Source organism: Anguilla anguilla, chromosome 17 (assembly GCF_013347855.1).
Source record: "Anguilla anguilla isolate fAngAng1 chromosome 17, fAngAng1.pri, whole genome shotgun sequence".
NCBI classification, from domain to species: Eukaryota; Metazoa; Chordata; class Actinopteri; order Anguilliformes; family Anguillidae; genus Anguilla; species Anguilla anguilla.
In genome coordinates, this window is record NC_049217.1 from 4633601 (window position 1) to 4653113 (window position 19513).

The window sequence follows — 19513 nt, forward strand, 5'->3', positions numbered from 1 at the left end:
TATACAGTGATTATAGAGCTCACAGTACACAGTGTAGTGAGAGTCAGAGGTTCTACAGAGTGAAGCCCAAATGTTTTTCTGCAGAAATTATTTACAGATCTATTCCTGAATCCTGGGTATCAGTACCATGATCTCACATCTCTCTCTCTCTCTCTCTCTCACTCTCTCTTTCCTTCCCTCTCTCCCTCTAACTCCCTACTTCTCTCTCTCTCTCTCTATCCCACTCTCCCTCTTCCTATCAGTGTAGTGATTATACAGCTCACAGTACACAGTATAGTGAGAGCCAGAGGTCCTAAAGAGAGAAGCGCAGTGTGTTTGGGCGAAACCTCTCTGTGTGTTCGTCCTGTTTGTGGCGTCAGCAGGGGTGGGGGTAAGGACGTATATAGCAGGTCCAGGAGCCCCTAGAGGTGGGGTGTGTGGGGGGGGAGGCTCTCTCTCAAAACATTTTCTGCAAATTATTTCTACATCTATTCCTGAATCGTGGGATGGACACTCGCTCACTCACTCTTGATATCTGTGTTACTGTTGATGTTCTCCTCTTTGACAGGCAGAATGATGTCCTGTTTCAGGCTCTTGTGCTGTACAGTACAGGTGTAATTCTGGCTCTTCCAGTCCTCAGGCTTCACTGTCAGACTAGATGTGGTCTGGAAAGTTCCGTCCCCATTGCGCACCGTCTCCCCCGGCTCTACATCCAGGTCCTTTCCGTTTCTCTGCCAGGTTACCATGATGTCACGGGGGTAAAATGCGGTCACATGACAGGTAACACCAGGAGAGGAGGAGTCCTTCTGCAGCAGAGAGACCTCAGGAGCAACTGAGAGAGAGAGAGAGAGAGAGAGAGAGAGAGGGGGGAACAAATTCTATTGTTCAATCTAATTTACACAGGCAGTGGATGATTTTTGTCAGAGCATGTGTTTGTAAACTTGACAAAGGTGAAAGTTTTGATTTAATGTGTTGAGGTGGAATAGAACACAGGATTTGTAATGTTTTACTGATAATTGTTTTTTATTTTTACCTTTTCCTTTCTGTTTTTGTAAATAGTGGGGATTTGGGGGTATCTTTTCTGTTTTTTATTATTAATAAAGAGAACTTAAAAGTCAAAGTCTCTCTCTCCCTCCCTCTGTCTCCCCAACCTCTCTCTCTCACTCTCTCCCTACCCTTGCTCTCTCTCACTCACTGTTGATGTTCTCCTCTTTGACAGGCAGAACGATGTCCTGTTTCAGGCTCTTGTGGTGTACAGTACAGGTGTAATTCTGGCTCTTCCAGTCCTCAGGCTTCACTGTCAGGTTAGATGTGGTCTGGAAAGTTCTGTCCTCGTTGGACACCGTCTCCCCCAGCTCTACGCCCACATCCAGGTCCTCTCCGTTTCTCTGCCAGGTTACCATGACGCCACGGGGGTAGAATCCGGTCACATGACAGGTAACACCAGGAGAGGAGGAGTCCTTCTGCAGCAGAGACACCTCAGGGGCAACTGAGAGAGAGAGAGAGAGAGAGAGAGAGAGAGAGAGAGAGGGAGAGAGAGAGAGAGAGAGGGGGGGGGAATAGAGGGAGATTTATTTGAACATCACACAAAATATAATTTCAGAAACAAATAAATAAGCAGTAACCTTCATTTCATGGCAATGTTTGTAAAAGGGACAAAGAAGCCTAAAAAGATTTTTAAATCAACAAATGCAGTCACAATAAAAGCAATACAATACAATAAAGCCCTCAGAAAACAGACAACCAGTAAGACAGAGGTAAAATCAATAAATTAAATAAATAAGTAAAAACACAATAAAATCAGAGTAAAAAACAAAACCATTCCAGTTTGAACCTAGTCCTACATACTGTTGCTTAGAAGCATACATTGTGGCCCCCTTTATCATTCACCACACAAATAGCTTCATTTACGCACCAAATTCTCTGGAAACTACTTACATTGCTATGCAAGCTAAAATATGTGTGCTGTATATGAAGACGTTGTAAAACCATCCCCCTAAAAACCCTAAAAACCTGCAATAGATCTGTTACTGTTTTATCCTGTCCCTCCTTGTGATCCAAATTGCAAGTTTAGCTTGCCCAAATAGGAAATTAAACAATGAAACTTGTGTTTTGCACTGTACCCCAGACCCAGAATGAAGACCCTCATGTCAAAAATCACCCCAAGCCTCCCACACGATCACTTAACAAACCAAACAATGATGACAGACGATTACATTGCACAAACAGGTGGTGCGCAGATTTCCCCCTCCCCACAGAAAGGGCAGCCCTCCCCTAGGGGATGGTCTACATGTGCCAGGTGTCTACTAGTGGCTATGGCTCCAAGGATAAGCCTCCACTGGAGGTCTCCTGACCACTTTGGTACTGGTGTCTTATACAGCAATGTCCAATTCCTTAAAGCCGGTATAAAAATTGGTCCCAAACCCTGCCAAACACCTGCCCTCACCTCCCCCAGGGAAAGAAGGTGCCGAACCTTCACACAGACACTGTACAATGCCCTCTTGCTCACAGCCTTAAAAACCCCCAGCAAGCGCATCCTGAAGGTTAAAAGCTTCCCCTGTTCCTCCTGCCAGTCCCCCACCGCTGCCTGCACACAGATAGGCGGGAAAGCAGGGGTCTTTATACACTGAAACACAAGCACAGCACCGTCTTTTTCAGATGACGTGGGTAAAGCTGCCCTTATTCGCACTAGGATCCTCTTTTTGCTTGTTTTCTGATTCACAGTGGTGCAGTGGGTAGCACTGTCGCCTCACAGCAAGAAGGTCCTGGGTTCGAATTCAGCCTGGGCCTTTCTGTGTGACGTTCCTCGAATGTCTTTAGCCTAGGTGTATGTAAACTTTTGGCCTCAACTGTATTTAGCTTGTTAAATGTTTAGTTGGCAGAAGTGCTGTGTGAACAATGGTGTAACCGATATAGTCTAGCAAACAAACCTGCTGTAGGTTATAGTCTAGGCTACTCCCACAACTAAATTGCCTAGCTATATCAATACAATACATTTCATCTTCATATGCTTTAGTGTAACAACACTTAAGCTGAGATATGAACCAATAATATTATTATGTACAAGACATAATTGAAATTGCCTTTATAATCGTTAGCTATCATTATACTTTAGATGTTCTGTCTTTGGAAATATAACTCACTTCAAAGCATTTGAAACTTTTATTATTAACCACAAGGAAAAACACCAAGTTAGCCCACCAGGAGCAGCAGCTCAACTATGCAGCAATCCTGAGCCAACCAGCCCCCAGACGGCCCCCAGCCCCCGCCTTTTGAATATTTTTTGTTATATATATAATGCCTTGAAAATATTTCCTGTACACATTTCTTGCCAATGAAGCATATTTAATTGAATTGAAATTGAGAGAGAGAGAGATAGAGAGAGAGAGTTCTGCAGTAGAACTCTGCTCTCAGTGATGCTGTACCTGTCCTCCCCAGGGCGATCATCCTGTAGCTCACGTACTTCTTCAGTGCCTCAACGCAGATCTGGGTCAAGTACTGCGTGTCATTCTTACGCTTAGCTAAATTCCACTTCACTGCACTGATAAACAGCTGCTGTGCAGGTGTAATGAAAGGCCAGGTTTTCATGTCATCAGTAAGAACGCCTTTCCCATGGAATTCATAATGTTCAATCTGTCCTGGATCTCTGGTGTCATCATCCCGCTGACAGCCATACTGGAAATGGTGCACAACTGAGGAGAGAAAACACACGGTCACTGCACACATCCCACACACACACACGGTCACTGCGCACATCCCACACACACACACACACTGTCACTGCACACATCCCACACACACACACGGTCACTGCACACATCCCACACACACACACACACTGTCACTGCACACATCCTACACACACACACACTGTCACTGCACACATCTCACCCACACACACACACACACACACACCCATTCTCTCTCTCCAAGTCACCTACAGCAACACTCACTCACAGAGCTCTGATCCCACTAAGACTACAGCGTTAAGCTCTGATCCCACTAAGACTACAGCGTTAAGCTCTGATCCCACTGATACTACAGCGTTAAGCTCTGATCCCACTGATACTACAGCGTTAAACTCTGATCCCACTGATACTACAGCATTAAGCTCTGATCCCACTAAGACTACAGCATTAAGCTCTGATCCCACTGATACTACAGCATTAAGCTCTGATCCCACTAAGACTACAGCATTATGCTCTGATCCCACTGATACTACAGCATTAAGCTCTGCTCCCACTGATATTACAACGTTAAACTCTGATCCCACTGATACTACAGCATTAAGCTCTGATCCCACTGAGACTACAGCATTAAGCTCTGATCCCACTGAGACTCCAGCGTTAAGCTCTGATTCCACTGATACTACAGCGTTAAGCTCTGATCCCACTGATACTACAGCGTTAAGCTCTGATCCCACTGAGACTACAGCATTAAGCCCTGATCCCACTGAGACTACAGCATTAAGCCCTGATCCCACTGAGACTACAGCATTAAGCCCTGATCCCACTAAGACTACAGCATTAAGCTCTGATCCCACTAAGACTACAGCATTAAGCTCTGATCCCACTGATACTACAGCATTAAGCTCTGATCCCACTAAGACTACAGCATTAAGCTCTGATCCCACTGATATTACAGCATTAAGCTCTGCTCCCACTGATATTACAACGTTAAGCTCTGATCCCACTGATACTACAGCATTAAGCTCTGATCCCACTGAGACTACAGCGTTAAGCTCTGATCCCACTGAGACTCCAGCGTTAAGCTCTGATTCCACTGATACTACAGCATTAAGCTCTGGTCCCACTGATACTACAGCGTTAAGCTCTGATCCCACTGAGACTACAGCATTAAGCTCTGATCCCACTGAGACTACAGCTTTAAGCTCTGATATCACTGAGACTACAGCGTTAAACTCTGATCCCACTGATACTACAGCATTAAGCTCTGATCCCACTGATACTACAGCATTAAGCTCTGATCCCACTGAGACTACAGCATTAAGCTCTGATCCCACTGAGACTACAGCATTAAGCCCTGATCCCACTGAGACTACAGCATTAAGCTCTGATCCCACTGATACTACAGTATTGAGACTGTTTGTGAAATTATATAATCCTTCAGGAGTTTAATTATTTCATATTGCAAATGCTGAGAGCACAGAGGGAGCTGTATATTTTGTCATATTTTTTTTATTGAAAAGATGGAGCAAAGAGCAAAAGTCAATACCTTGACCATATTGGGATGGCAGGTATGCCATCCCGCCAAGTTACGCCTTGGCGGGGGCATGCCCCATACCTATACAGCACCGAGAGTTTGGCACTTTTCAGGGTTCCCCACAGAAATAACCACAACAGCCACAGACACTCAGCCCTTAAAAACATTAAATTCTGTACATTCTGACCTCATTTCAACAGACAGAATTCATAAACAACTTCACATGTCCACACAATAAAGCCCCAAACTAAGGGGATTTTGCGTTTTCTCCTTCTTCTTCTTCTTCTTCTTCTTCTCATTCTTATTTTTCCTGCCGCCTATCCCACTAACAACATGTCTCCCCATTGGACATTTCACTGACACCAGCCAAATCTGCACCTACACGACCCTATCAAAAACGCGCATACACACGCAAAATACCCATACCTTTTTACTCTGAAACATTCCCATCTTAAGCCGCTAGTCTGTCTGTGGCCTAGTGGGCAAGGTTACAGTCTTGGGAACACAGGGTCGTAAGTTCAAGCCCAGCTAGGGACATGTTTCTTTAACCTGCTTCAACCCCAGAGACTGTAAAAAATGTTCAACCCTCACTAATAATTGTCTACTAGCCTACTTATCAATTATTGCTTTCGCACCATATCTACCCGCCGTTCACCGTTCAGTTATTAACCGGCTACAATATTGCTAAGCCATATGCATTATGACTTACCGTCTGTACGTTCAGTTATTAACCGGCTACAATATTGCTAAGCCATATGGATTCAACGGGAGCTCTTCTGTGCTTACTGGCTTGTGTTCTTCTTTAAAACCACCGGCAGGTTTGCTAATGATATTTCACGCATTGCATAGCTATGGCATGGTGCTGCACTAACGAAGTCACAGACTGGTAAACCTCCGGTTTGAGGCTTGAATCCCAATTCGCCCTCAGACAGATCATTTCCTCTTTTACACTAACGTTTTCTTACGCTTATATTTGCTTTACCAAAACTCACTCACGGCCACCCATATGCATTTCATGACGCAAATTTATTCCTTTTATTAAAAAGTTACACCAGTTCACCACTGTGCCATTTCTACTAACTACATTTCTTCACTTGGCTACCGTACAAAACCTTCATATCAGCAAACGCCACGTTTCTACATTCATGTTACATCGCCCTGTTCTCTATCTAGCCACTTAGGCTACACAGAATTACTACGTATGTACGTTCTGCAACTCCGCATTAAAACATTACATTTAAATGTACTCATAAGTATAACTAGCCTACTAGCACTGAACATGAGAAGAACACATTAGTGCAATAGATCGCACACGTTATTTGCCTGTAACGTAATGTAGCCTAACGTTATTTAACCCTCCACTTCAACAACTAACGTTAAATACAGACTGTTATATATACCGTTTGATAAGGAAACTAAGCTCGCTCATGGTCACTTCATTTACTTCGCCCTATAGTCTGTGATCGTGTCAACCTTCACCTACATGCCCATTCTGCTAAAAAACATATTGTTTCAACTACGCAATTTCATCATTTCGCCTAATTTATCTCACACTTGTTATTTTCTCATATGCAAAGCCTGCTGGGACATATGCGTCTGCTCCTATTCTCCACTATCAACTTCTCCGGTTCTAGCTTAACAAAACAGCAAAGAGGATTCCTACCTGCAGATAAGCCTATCAGAATGCCTTATAAACCTTACAAACACTAAAAGTGCATCTTCACGAAATAACAGACAACGGAGCAGGACAGAAGGGTACACAAGTTGCGACCTAGGCAGCTCTAATTCTACGGGCTTGCTGATTCTTTTGTCAATCAAGGCTCGTTGGATGCCCGTCAAATCCGTGAGTAGCCTACATAGCTGCACTGGCCATATTTCACCTTTTCTGATGCGTTTACAATTACGCGACCGCACCATCTGTCACAGCCACTGTTTACATATATAGCAAACCGAAACTGCTAAACGTACAAGCTCATCAGACTGTACAAATCCACACAAGGATAGCCATAATCCACAACCGTTTCTTACAGGGTCACTTCGCATTTCTCACTCTCGTAATAAAACGCTTTGCAAAAAGAAATGATATCTCATAAAAAACACGTTTTCAACGTACAAAAATGCCAAGTTACTCACACATACAAGACATACACCGTCAATATCTCATTCATTCAGACTGCCAAAATCCAGGCCTGCCATTAAAAGTATTGATATCAAAATGACGCCAAGTTACGGTACTACAAACAATATAGGCTATCTTGCCTCACCGAAATTTAATAACATGTATTCCAAAGCAATGCTACCCAATATTTCCTCAATTCTTTCAAGTCACTTGGCCCTGTGTTTTGTAATCTCACCATATTACAATGTCATGCAAACGTTGTGTCAGATCAAAGTGTCAAATATTTCGTATTGCCTCATGGAACATATTGAAATTCATGTAGAAAACTGCGGGTCAGTCACTACAGGAAGCATATTTCTCCAGAAAACATGTGTTTATACTTGCTTCTGAACTGAATTTGACTAAATGTACAAGTGATTGTATATTTGCAACGTACAATAAATACATGTAAAATACATAGTGTACATACATACATAGAGAACTTCTTTATCCCCATGGGGACATTTCCCTCGCAGCATGTTACATTCACATTTACGAACAGACATTTATACCAAGAAACATACAATCATTCACGCAACAGAAAGGCTGGCCACCAAAATACATACATACCAATACAAATTGGACATATAGATGCCTATTCAATCAATCTTGACTGTGAGAAAGCCATCCACACACATGTTTGGCCTGTCCATGTACTGCACGCTTATATACACACAGGGCCAAGTGACTTGAAAGAATTGAGGAAATATTGGGTAGCATTGCTTTGGAATACATGTTATTAAATTTCGGTGAGGCAAGATAGCCTATATTGTTTGTAGTACCATAACTTGGGGTCATTTTGATATCAATACTTTTAATGGCAGGCCTGGATTTTGGCAGTCTGAATGAATGAGATATTGACGGTGTATGTCTTGTATGTGTGAGTAACTTGGCATTTTTGTACGTTGAAAACGTGTTTTTTATGAGATAAAGTCTACTCTACAGATGAAAAACCAAAAAGCAGGGTGGGGTGTATGGTGCACTCCATAGGGTGCCTGACTCAAATGATATACCCATCCTCCTGTGGGGTTGCGGGTTTGATTCCTCAGCCATAGCACTTCCTGTGCCGCAATCTCATCTCTAACTGTAACTCCCCCTGCATTCCACCAATCTGAATAGTGTACATGAAAAAGGAGAGCTGTCCACTCTCCTTTTGTGGGGAAAATACATGGAAACTGATGTTTTTAACATGAGAAGAAAATAAGAATAGAGAAAAGTAAATAGTGATATACGTAAGACATAATCCCCTACGAGGTTTGGTTACAGAAGCAAAGTTCCCGATAGCTGACTACCTCTGAGGGAATTACTCCGCTGATTACACAGCTAATTACCTTATACAACAATATACGTTCAGACATCAAGCTACGGGGTCAGTATGTGTGTATACACATGTTTTTGTGTGTGTGCGTCTGTGTGAGCATGTGTGTCTGTTTGTGTGTGTTTAGGAGTCTGTGAATTTGTGAGCAGGAATATGTATGATCCATACATGTATTTTAATGTGTGTGTGTCTTTGCTTACCCTGGGTTGAGCTGTAATGCTGCATTGCAATTCTGATATTGGCTTCGAAGGTCTGGTGTGCATCAAGCGCTTTCTGAGTCTGTTCGTCCCAGTACTGCTTGTCCACTGATTTTTCCATCCACTCAGTCTGGGGGATCATCCTCCTGATGTTGCTGTCATAGTGCACAAATGGTTTATCATCCAGCCAACCCTCGATGGTGAACACCGGGGGGTTAGTACCCCCAGTGACAGCAGTGTAGATGTACTTCAGAGAGTGAGAGGCTGTGGACGCAAACACACCTTCATTAGAATCGAGTACAAAATATATTAAAGCATTTATTAGACATGCTTACCTAAACAGCATCAGACTACGTTTTTCATCAAATTAATTTACCCAGCTTGACATTTTGGAAATCCTGGTCCTGTCGCAGAAATGCGGATTCAAAGGTACGCCTGAGAGACTACGCACGCCATCGCTTGGCAACCAGGCCAATGGATGCCTGTTCTGAGGACTCCGGGACCGTCGCAGGGCGGCGATATTGAAAAGATGCCGGACTATATATTTATGATCTGCATCTTTTTAAGTTAGTCTTGGTTAACCTTAGCCTGCAGTTCGGAGTTCCCTACTGCCTACAGTCCACGTTGTCTGTTGTCTGGATCTTGTTAACGACCACTTCAGTAACGTGTTAATTTACTAATAGTATCCTTTGTGATGCTTTTTAGTTATAGAGAGTGCATATTGTAGTGATTACCCCAGTTTCTGACTCTGAACATCTGTAAGGAACCAGAGGACGGACTTTCAGGCCAGAGGATCATCTTGCTGGGTTACGTCTACCTGTGAGATCCTGCAACCTGTGATATACCTGTACATATGCTTACATCTCCTTTAGCACAAATAGATCTACTCCCTGCTTTCCTGTAAAATAAACGCCTTCTCGCATTTTACATATCACTTTATGCTTAACTGGGTCTTCTTTCGGGTTGATACTGAGGTGGCTTAGTGTCACGTCTGGTAGCGTACACCTGGTTATTAAACGCAGGTGAGTTACAGGTCGTAACTGCTACTGAAACTTGCTTAACTCATTCTATTTGCTGTGACAGATCCCTTTTTATAGCGTTTCTGCTACATTCCAATCTACTGCTACTTCACACCAGGCTGGCCAGTGGAGGATGGCCTCCCCCTCTATAGCTGGGTTCATCTCAAGATTTATTCCCATTGAGTGTTTTGGATGGCCCCACGTGGAGTTTTTTCCTTATGTACTTTCTTTTTACTCTGTCACTTGCCTCGCTACTCTGTAAAGTGTCTTTGTGACAGCTTGTGACTATACAAATAAAATCGAATTGAATTGAATTGAATATACACGCAAACACCAAAACAGGAAATGTACAGGATGCCATATTCAAAAGCAGAAAGCACAGGACTGTTCCCAAAAAAGATGTGAAACTGCAGGACAGGGAGGTACAGCAAAACCTCCTAAAGACACACAAATGCCCATGTGTCCCCACAAACAAAAATAATGTTGAGAATTTCCACGGCAGATGAACAAGATTCCTGCCAAAACCAAGTAGTGTGTATATGTGTGTTAAACCTGTTCAGTGACAATCCTTAAATACTGTAATGCCACTTCCTCAGAAAGGTGCTCTTTATGGTAAACCACTGATCTTCATTGAAAACCTCTTCAAATATTAATCTTTTTAATCTTATCCAAGAAAGGATTCCAGAGGTATATTAGATTACATTTCCCTTACATACCACCGGGATGTGTGTCATTACCAAAAACCTGAAAAACTACATTTACGGAGTGATTTCACGGTGCTAAACTAAGGGCTACGAATCTAGTCCAGAATTATTCCTACACACTGCCACCGGTTACTAATAAGTACCCTTTACAAGCAAAAAAGATACAAATGAATATTATCTATTGTTGGCTAGGGGGACAATTTTTTCTTACCTAAGTCTATAGGGTTGCATCCTACAAGCGTTTGCACCTTTATATGAACTTTTTTTTCAAATTCAATTCAAAATTCAAAATAACTTTATTTATGCGTTAGGAACTTCATTTGTGTAAAAGCGTCAGTGCATACACAACACATAACCGGACAAATGACAAACACAGAGTAGACAACATACAAGTGCAGCTTAAAACTGTTTAAGATGTCCACCAATAGGGTTAAGTATAGGCCTACTGGTGTAGCCTCCATGAAACTATTTTATTTTGTTTATTATTTGGTGTATCAATGTATTTGTTTATGGGCTAAATTGCTCTTCCGTTCTTATTGGTTACACTAGCAGGCAAAATAATTTACACAACTAAAAGTTACATAAATATTTTTAAGCAATGAAGCAACTTTTTCATAATTTAGAATGACAGCACTATGCTGTGGTTTGTATCCTGTTAAGCCACAAATCAGCTATATTTCTCACAGATTAAAAGATAATTTTATTGAGAATGATAGTAATGTTTACACTTCCAATATTCTGATAGGCTAAAATGTTTGACGTTCATTCAGAAAGTGAGTTTGATGGATTAAACAACATAATTAATCTGTCTGTGCTGCCACATTCTTGCATTAATGACCAATAGACTAGCTAGTTCCTCACTTTTCCTCACTCTCAGGATCTTTGTCTCACTCTAATCCCACATTCTGAACATTGTACATTCAGAATGACAACGACGTCCTAAATGGTTGTAAAAATAATTAATGCAAAGTGTATGCATTTGGTGTGCTGTGCTGTTGCATTTTGCAAATAGAAAAGACGGCGACTGTTCATGCATTCCATGATTTTTGCATGCATTTCTGAATCTGCGTCCATGATCTGCGCCCGAACAATCAGTAGTCGAACTTTATCAGTTTTGTGTTTCAGGCAGTTTTCCCCCTTGCATGTCCGATACAGGCCTCGCGTATGCATCCTGTAATACGCCCTGAACGCAACAGGAATCGGGAGCTGCGAATCGGGATTTAACTTCAGCGTCGTATTTATTTCTAATATAGGCTATGTATAATTCAGTTTAACTTACCCGCATTTCCCCCGCAAATGCCATATAGCACGACACAAAGAAGAGCGAGGACTCTCATTCCGAGGAAAAGGTTCAGTTTCATTATACAATAAAACATGACCAGTTTTTGTTCTTCAGGTCTGCTGCTAACTCATCGAGTCTTTATGAAAGCGATAAGACCAGGAAATAAACAGGTTGGTAAATGGGTAGCGCTTTGCCAATACTAATCACGCAGAGATGAAGCGTCACTAAACTCTGGGGAAATTAATGAAAATAGGTTCAGCACCGAAACTGAAAGTAAAGGTCGATTGAAGCCGCTCATAATGGAATAATAATAATAATAATAATAATAATAATAATACCCAAAATCTTGAGGAAAATGCCTTAAGTGGGTTAAATTTCAGAGAGTCCAGAATTATTCCTACACACTGCCATTGGTTACTAATAAGTACCCTTTACAAGCAAAAAAGATACAAATTAATATTATCTATTGTTGGCTAGGGGGACTATTTTTTCTTACCTAAGTCTATAGGGTTGCATCCTACAAGCGTTTGCACCTTTATATGAACTTTTTTTTCAAATTCAATTCAAAATTCAAAATAACTTTATTTATGCGTTAGGAACTTCATTTGTGTAAAAGCGTCAGTGCATACACAACACATAACCGGACAAATGACAAACACAGAGTAGACAACATACAAGTGCAGCTTAAAACAGTTTAAGATGTCCACCAATAGGGTTAAGTATGCTTACAAAAATGTCCATAAGTGAAATAGTAATAAATAAGGTCAAGCACCCAAGCTAGCTTATGGAGTTTCCTCAGGAAGAAGAGGCGTTGCTGACATTTGGAGAAGATGATTTCACTATCAGAGATATGATATGCGAATAAATGCAGTTTAACGAACATAAAATACGTACTCTGACAAGATGCAAACTCAGAGCGGACAGGCAGGAGTTAAATAAACCAATTAAAAGCCCCATCATGGTAGTCCACTGTGAGGACACCATATTTACAGCCCACGTTTTTTCACAAAAAATACAGAAAACGACAAAACTGTCCCCATGCAATTTGTCTATATTCTCACAATCCTTCTAACTGTTTATTGCATTAAAACAGAATCTATATGCCCACCCCTCCAAAAAAAGCAATTATGCGACATTCTTTTCTCTCTGCAATATATATATAAAATAGTCAAAATTTTCCCGGAGGAGGCAGCGTGGATGCCTCAGTGCCAGGAGAACCAGCTTTCCCATTCTGTCGAAAAAGTCACTTCTAAACCAGTTGCCTGCAGATGAACAAGCTCAGATGTGCAAGCTCAGAAATTACTCACCGAAAGCCTGTCGTTCACCCATGTGAAATAAAGAAGCGAACCAGCGTCATCAAGCTCTAGGGCCAAATCAAACAGGCCTACGATATAGGCCTACTGGTGTATCCTCCATGAAACTATTTTATTGTGTTTATTAATTGGTGTATCAATGTATTTGTTTATGGGCTAAATTGCTCTTCCGTTCTTATTGGTTACACTAGCAGGCAAAATAATTTACACAACTAAAAGTTACATAAATATTTTTAAGCAATGAAGCAACTTTTTCATAATTTTGAATGACAGCACTATGCTGTGGTTTGTATCCTGTTAAGCCACAAATCAGCTATATTTCTCACAGATTAAAAGATCATTTTATTGAGAATGATAGTAATGTTTACACTTCCAATATTCTGATAGGCTAAAATGTTTGACGTTCATTCAGAAAGTGAGTTTGATGGATTAAACAACATAATTAATCTGTCTGTGCTGCCACATTCTTGCATTAATGACCAATAGACTAGCTAGTTCCTCACTTTTCCTCACTCTCAGGATCTTTGTCTCACTCTAATCCCACATTCTGAACATTATACATTCAGAATGACAACGACGTCCTAAATGGTTGTAAAAATAATTAATGCAAAGTGTATGCATTTGGTGTGCTGTGCTGTTGCATTTTGAAAATAGAAAAGACGGCGACTGTTCATGCATTCCAAGATTTTTGCATGCATTTCTGAATCTGCGTCCATGATCTGCGCCCGAACAATCAGTAGTCGAACTTTATCAGTTTTGTGTTTCAGGCAGTTTTCCCCCTTGCATGTCCGATACAGGCCTCGCGTATGCATCCTGTAATACGCCCTGAACGCAACAGGAATCGGGAGCTGCGAATCGGGATTTAACTTCAGCGTCGTATTTATTTCTAATATAGGCTATGTATAAATCAGTTTAACTTACCCGCATTTCCCCCGCAAATGCCATATAGCACGACACAAAGAAGAGCGAGGACTCTCATTCCGAGGAAAAGGTTCAGTTTCATTATACAATAAAACATGACCAGTTTTTGTTCTTCAGGTCTGCTGCTAACTCATCGAGTCTTTATGAAAGCGATAAGACCAGGAAATAAACAGGTTGGTAAATGGGTAGCGCTTTGCCAATACTAATCACGCAGAGACGAAGCGTCACTAAACTCTGGGGAAATTAATGAAAATAGGTTCAGCACCGAAACTGAAAGTAAAGGTCGATTGAAGCCGCTCATAATGGAATAATAATAATAATAATAATAATAATAATAATACCCAAAATCTTGAGGAAAATGCCTTAAGTGGGTTAAATTTCAGAGAGTCCAGAATTATTCCTACACACTGCCATTGGTTACTAATAAGTACCCTTTACAAGCAAAAAAAGATACAAATTAATATTATCTATTGTTGGCTAGGGGGACTATTTTTTCTTACCTAAGTCTATAGGGTTGCATCCTACAAGCGTTTGCACCTTTATATGAACTTTTTTTTCAAATTCAATTCAAAATTCAAAATAACTTTATTTATGCGTTAGGAACTTCATTTGTGTAAAAGCGTCAGTGCATACACAACACATAACCGGACAAATGACAAACACAGAGTAGACAACATACAAGTGCAGCTTAAAACAGTTTAAGATGTCCACCAATAGGGTTAAGTATGCTTACAAAAATGTCCATAAGTGAAATAGTAATAAATAAGGTCAAGCACCCAAGCTAGCTTATGGAGTTTCCTCAGGAAGAAGAGGCATTGCTGACATTTGGAGAAGATGATTTCACTATCAGAGATATGATATGCGAATAAATGCAGTTTAACGAACATAAAATATGTACTCTGACAAGATGCAAACTCAGAGCGGACAGGCAGGAGTTAAATAAACCAATTAAAAGCCCCATCATGGTAGTCCACTGTGAGGACACCATATTTACAGCCCACGTTTTTTCACAAAAAATACAGAAAACGACAAAACTGTCCCCATGCAATTTGTCTATATTCTCACAATCCTTCTAACTGTTTATTGCATTAAAACAGAATCTATATGCCCACCCCTCCAAAAAAAGCAATTATGCGACATTCTTTTCTCTCCACAATATACATATAAAATAGTCAAAATTTTCCCGGAGGAGGCAGCGTGGATGCCTCAGTGCCAGGAGAACCAGCTTTCCCATTCTGTCGAAAAAGTCACTTTTAAACCAGTTGCCTGCAGATGAACAAGCTCAGATGTGCAAGCTCAGAAATGCCAACTCACCAAAAGCCTCTCGTTCACCAATATGAAATAAAGAAGCGAACCAGCGTCATCAAGCTCTAGGGCCAAATCAAACAGGCCTGCGATATAGGCCTACTGGTGTATCCTCCATGAAACTATTTTATTTTGTTTATTATTTGGTGTATCAATGTATTTGTTTATGGGCTAAATTGCTCTTCCGTTCTTATTGGTTACACTAGCAGGCAAAATAATTTACACAACTAAAAGTTACATAAATATTTTTAAGCAATGAAGCAACTTTTTCATAATTTAGAATGACAGCACTATGCTGTGGTTTGTATCCTGTTAAGACACAAATCAGCTATATTTCTCACAGATTAAAAGATCATTTTATTGAGAATGATAGTAATGTTTACACTTCCAATATTCTGATAGGCTAAAATGTTTGACGTTCATTCAGAAAGTGAGTTTGATGGATTAAACAACATAATTAATCTGTCTGTGCTGCCACATTCTTGCATTAATGACCAATAGACTAGCTAGTTCCTCACTTTTCCTCACTCTCAGGATCTTTGTCTCACTCTAATCCCACATTCTGAACATTATACATTCAGAATGACAACGACGTCCTAAATGGTTGTAAAAATAATTAATGCAAAGTGTATGCATTTGGTGTGCTGTGCTGTTGCATTTTGCAAATAGAAAAGACGGCGACTGTTCATGCATTCCAAGATTTTTGCATGCATTTCTGAATCTGCGTCCATGATCTGCGCCCGAACAATCAGTAGTCGAACTTTATCAGTTTTGTGTTTCAGGCAGTTTTCCCCCTTGCAAGTCCGATACAGGCCTCGCGTATGCATCCTGTAATACGCCCTGAACGCAACAGGAATCGGGAGCTGCGAATCGGGATTTAACTTCAGCGTCGTATTTATTTCTAATATAGGCTATGTATAATTCAGTTTAACTTACCCGCATTTCCCCCGCAAATGCCATATAGCACGACACAAAGAAGAGCGAGGACTCTCATTCCGAGGAAAAGGTTCAGTTTCATTATACAATAAAACATGACCAGTTTTTGTTCTTCAGGTCTGCTGCTAACTCATCGAGTCTTTATGAAAGCGATAAGACCAGGAAATAAACAGGTTGGTAAATGGGTAGCGCTTTGCCAATACTAATCACGCAGAGACGAAGCGTCACTAAACTCTGGGGAAATGAATGAAAATAGGTTCAGCACCGAAACTGAAAGTAAAGGTCGATTGAAGCCGCTCATAATGGAATAATAATAATAATAATAATAATACCCAAAATCTTGAGGAAAATGCCTTAAGTGGGTTAAATTTCAGAGAGTCCAGAATTATTCCTACACACTGCCATTGGTTACTAATAAGTACCCTTTACAAGCAAAAAAGATACAAATTAATATAATCTATTGTTGGCTAGGGGGACTATTTTTTCTTACCTAAGTCTATAGGGTTGCATCCTACAAGCGTTTGCACCTTTATATGAACTTTTTTTTCAAATTCAATTCAAAATTCAAAATAACTTTATTTATGCGTTAGGAACTTCATTTGTGTAAAAGCGTCAGTGCATACACAACACATAACCGGACAAATGACAAACACAGAGTAGACAACATACAAGTGCAGCTTAAAACAGTTTAAGATGTCCACCAATAGGGTTAAGTATGCTTACAAAAATGTCCATAAGTGAAATAGTAATAAATAAGGTCAAGCACCCAAGCTAGCTTATGGAGTTTCCTCAGGAAGAAGAGGCGTTGCTGACATTTGGAGAAGATGATTTCACTATCAGAGATATGATATGCGAATAAATGCAGTTTAACGAACATAAAATATGTACTCTGACAAGATGCAAACTCAGAGCGGACAGGCAGGAGTTAAATAAACCAATTAAAAGCCCCATCATGGTAGTCCACTGTGAGGACACCATATTTACAGCCCACGTTTTTTCACAAAAAATACAGAAAACGACAAAACTGTCCCCATGCAATTTGTCTATATTCTCACAATCCTTCTAACTGTTTATTGCATTAAAACAGAATCTATATGCCCACCCCTCCAAAAAAAGCAATTATGCGACATTCTTTTCTCTCTGCAATATATATATAAAATAGTCAAAATTTTCCCGGAGGAGGCAGCGTGGATGCGTCAGGGCCAGGAGAACCAGCTTTCCCATTCTGTCGAAAAAGTCACTTCTAAACCAGTTGCCTGCAGATGAACAAGCTCAGACGTGCAAGCTCAGACATTACTCACCGAAAGCCTGTCGTTCACCCATGTGAAATAAAGAAGCGAACCAGCGTCATCAAGCTCTAGGGCCAAATCAAACAGGCCTACGATATAGGCCTACTGGTGTATCCTCCATGAAACTATTTTATTGTGTTTATTAATTGGTGTATCAATGTATTTGTTTATGGGCTAAATTGCTCTTCCGTTCTTATTGGTTACACTAGCAGGCAAAATAATTTACACAACTAAAAGTTACATAAATATTTTTAAGCAATGAAGCAACTTTTTCATAATTTTGAATGACAGCACTATGCTGTGGTTTGTATCCTGTTAAGCCACAAATCAGCTATATTTCTCACAGATTAAAAGATAATTTTATTGAGAATGATAGTAATGTTTACACTTCCAATATTCTGATAGGCTAAAATGTTTGACGTTCATTCAGAAAGTGAGTTTGATGGATTAAACAACATAATTAATCTGTCTGTGCTGCCACATTCTTGCATTAATGACCAATAGACTAGCTAGTTCCTCACTTTTCCTCACTCTCAGGATCTTTGTCTCACTCTAATCCCACATTCTGAACATTGTACATTCAGAATGACAACGACGTCCTAAATGGTTGTAAAAATAATTAATGCAAAGTGTATGCATTTGGTGTGCTGTGCTGTTGCATTTTGCAAATAGAAAAGACGGCGACTGTTCATGCATTCCATGATTTTTGCATGCATTTCTGAATCTGCGTCCATGATCTGCGCCCGAACAATCAGTAGTCGAACTTTATCAGTTTTGTGTTTCAGGCAGTTTTCCCCCTTGCATGTCCGATACAGGCCTCGCGTATGCATCCTGTAATACGCCCTGAACGCAACAGGAATCGGGAGCTGCGAATCGGGATTTAACTTCAGCGTCGTATTTATTTCTAATATAGGCTATGTATAATTCAGTTTAACTTACCCGCATTTCCCCCGCAAATGCCATATAGCACGACACAAAGAAGAGCGAGGACTCTCATTCCGAGGAAAAGGTTCAGTTTCATTATACAATAAAACATGACCAGTTTTTGTTCTTCAGGTCTGCTGCTAACTCATCGAGTCTTTATGAAAGCGATAAGACCAGGAAATAAACAGGTTGGTAAATGGGTAGCGCTTTGCCAATACTAATCACGCAGAGACGAAGCGTCACTAAACTCTGGGGAAATTAATGAAAATAGGTTCAGCACCGAAACTGAAAGTAAAGGTCGATTGAAGCCGCTCATAATGGAATAATAATAATAATAATAATAATAATAATAATAATAATACCCAAAATCTTGAGGAAAATTCCTTAAGTGGGTTAAATTTCAGAGAGTCCAGAATTATTCCTACACACTGCCATTGGTTACTAATAAGTACCCTTTACAAGCAAAAAAGATACAAATTAATATTATCTATTGTTGGCTAGGGGGACTATTTTTTCTTACCTAAGTCTATAGGGTTGCATCCTACAAGCGTTTGCACCTTTATATGAACTTTTTTTTCAAATTCAATTCAAAATTCAAAATAACTTTATTTATGCGTTAGGAACTTCATTTGTGTAAAAGCGTCAGTGCATACACAACACATAACCGGACAAATGACAAACACAGAGTAGACAACATACAAGTGCAGCTTAAAACAGTTTAAGATGTCCACCAATAGGGTTAAGTATGCTTACAAAAATGTCCATAAGTGAAATAGTAATAAATAAGGTCAAGCACCCAAGCTAGCTTATGGAGTTTCCTCAGGAAGAAGAGGCGTTGCTGACATTTGGAGAAGATGATTTCACTATCAGAGATATGATATGCGAATAAATGCAGTTTAACGAACATAAAATATGTACTCTGACAAGATGCAAACTCAGAGCGGA

The 19513-nt window shown here is 40.4% G+C and overlaps 2 protein-coding genes and 1 gene segment (V, D, J or C); 1 reads left to right on the plus strand and 2 right to left on the minus strand.

The window, feature by feature from the left end:
• The window catches only part of LOC118216213 (UNC93-like protein MFSD11), a 69548-nt gene that overhangs the window by 37395 nt on the left and 12640 nt on the right, over positions 1 to 19513 (plus strand). The gene's annotated exons all lie outside the window — the stretch shown is intronic.
• The window catches only part of LOC118216209, a 145739-nt gene that overhangs the window by 978 nt on the left and 125248 nt on the right, over positions 1 to 19513 (minus strand).
• Positions 187 to 19513, minus strand: part of LOC118216218 (H-2 class I histocompatibility antigen, Q8 alpha chain-like) — a 56592-nt gene continuing 37265 nt past the window's right edge. The window contains exons 1-4 of one of the 2 annotated variants that reach the window (XM_035397293.1): positions 11878 to 12030; positions 8879 to 9139; positions 3405 to 3671; positions 187 to 811 (exon numbers count right to left, since the gene is read on the minus strand). In XM_035397293.1, the coding sequence (XP_035253184.1) occupies positions 498 to 811; positions 3405 to 3671; positions 8879 to 9139; positions 11878 to 11974 (939 nt within the window). In that variant the 5' untranslated portion in view covers positions 11975 to 12030 and the 3' untranslated portion in view covers positions 187 to 497. Of the gene's footprint in view, positions 812 to 3404; positions 3672 to 8878; positions 9140 to 11877; positions 12031 to 19513 lie in introns of those variants that run through there. The other variant, XM_035397294.1, reaches the window with a different exon arrangement.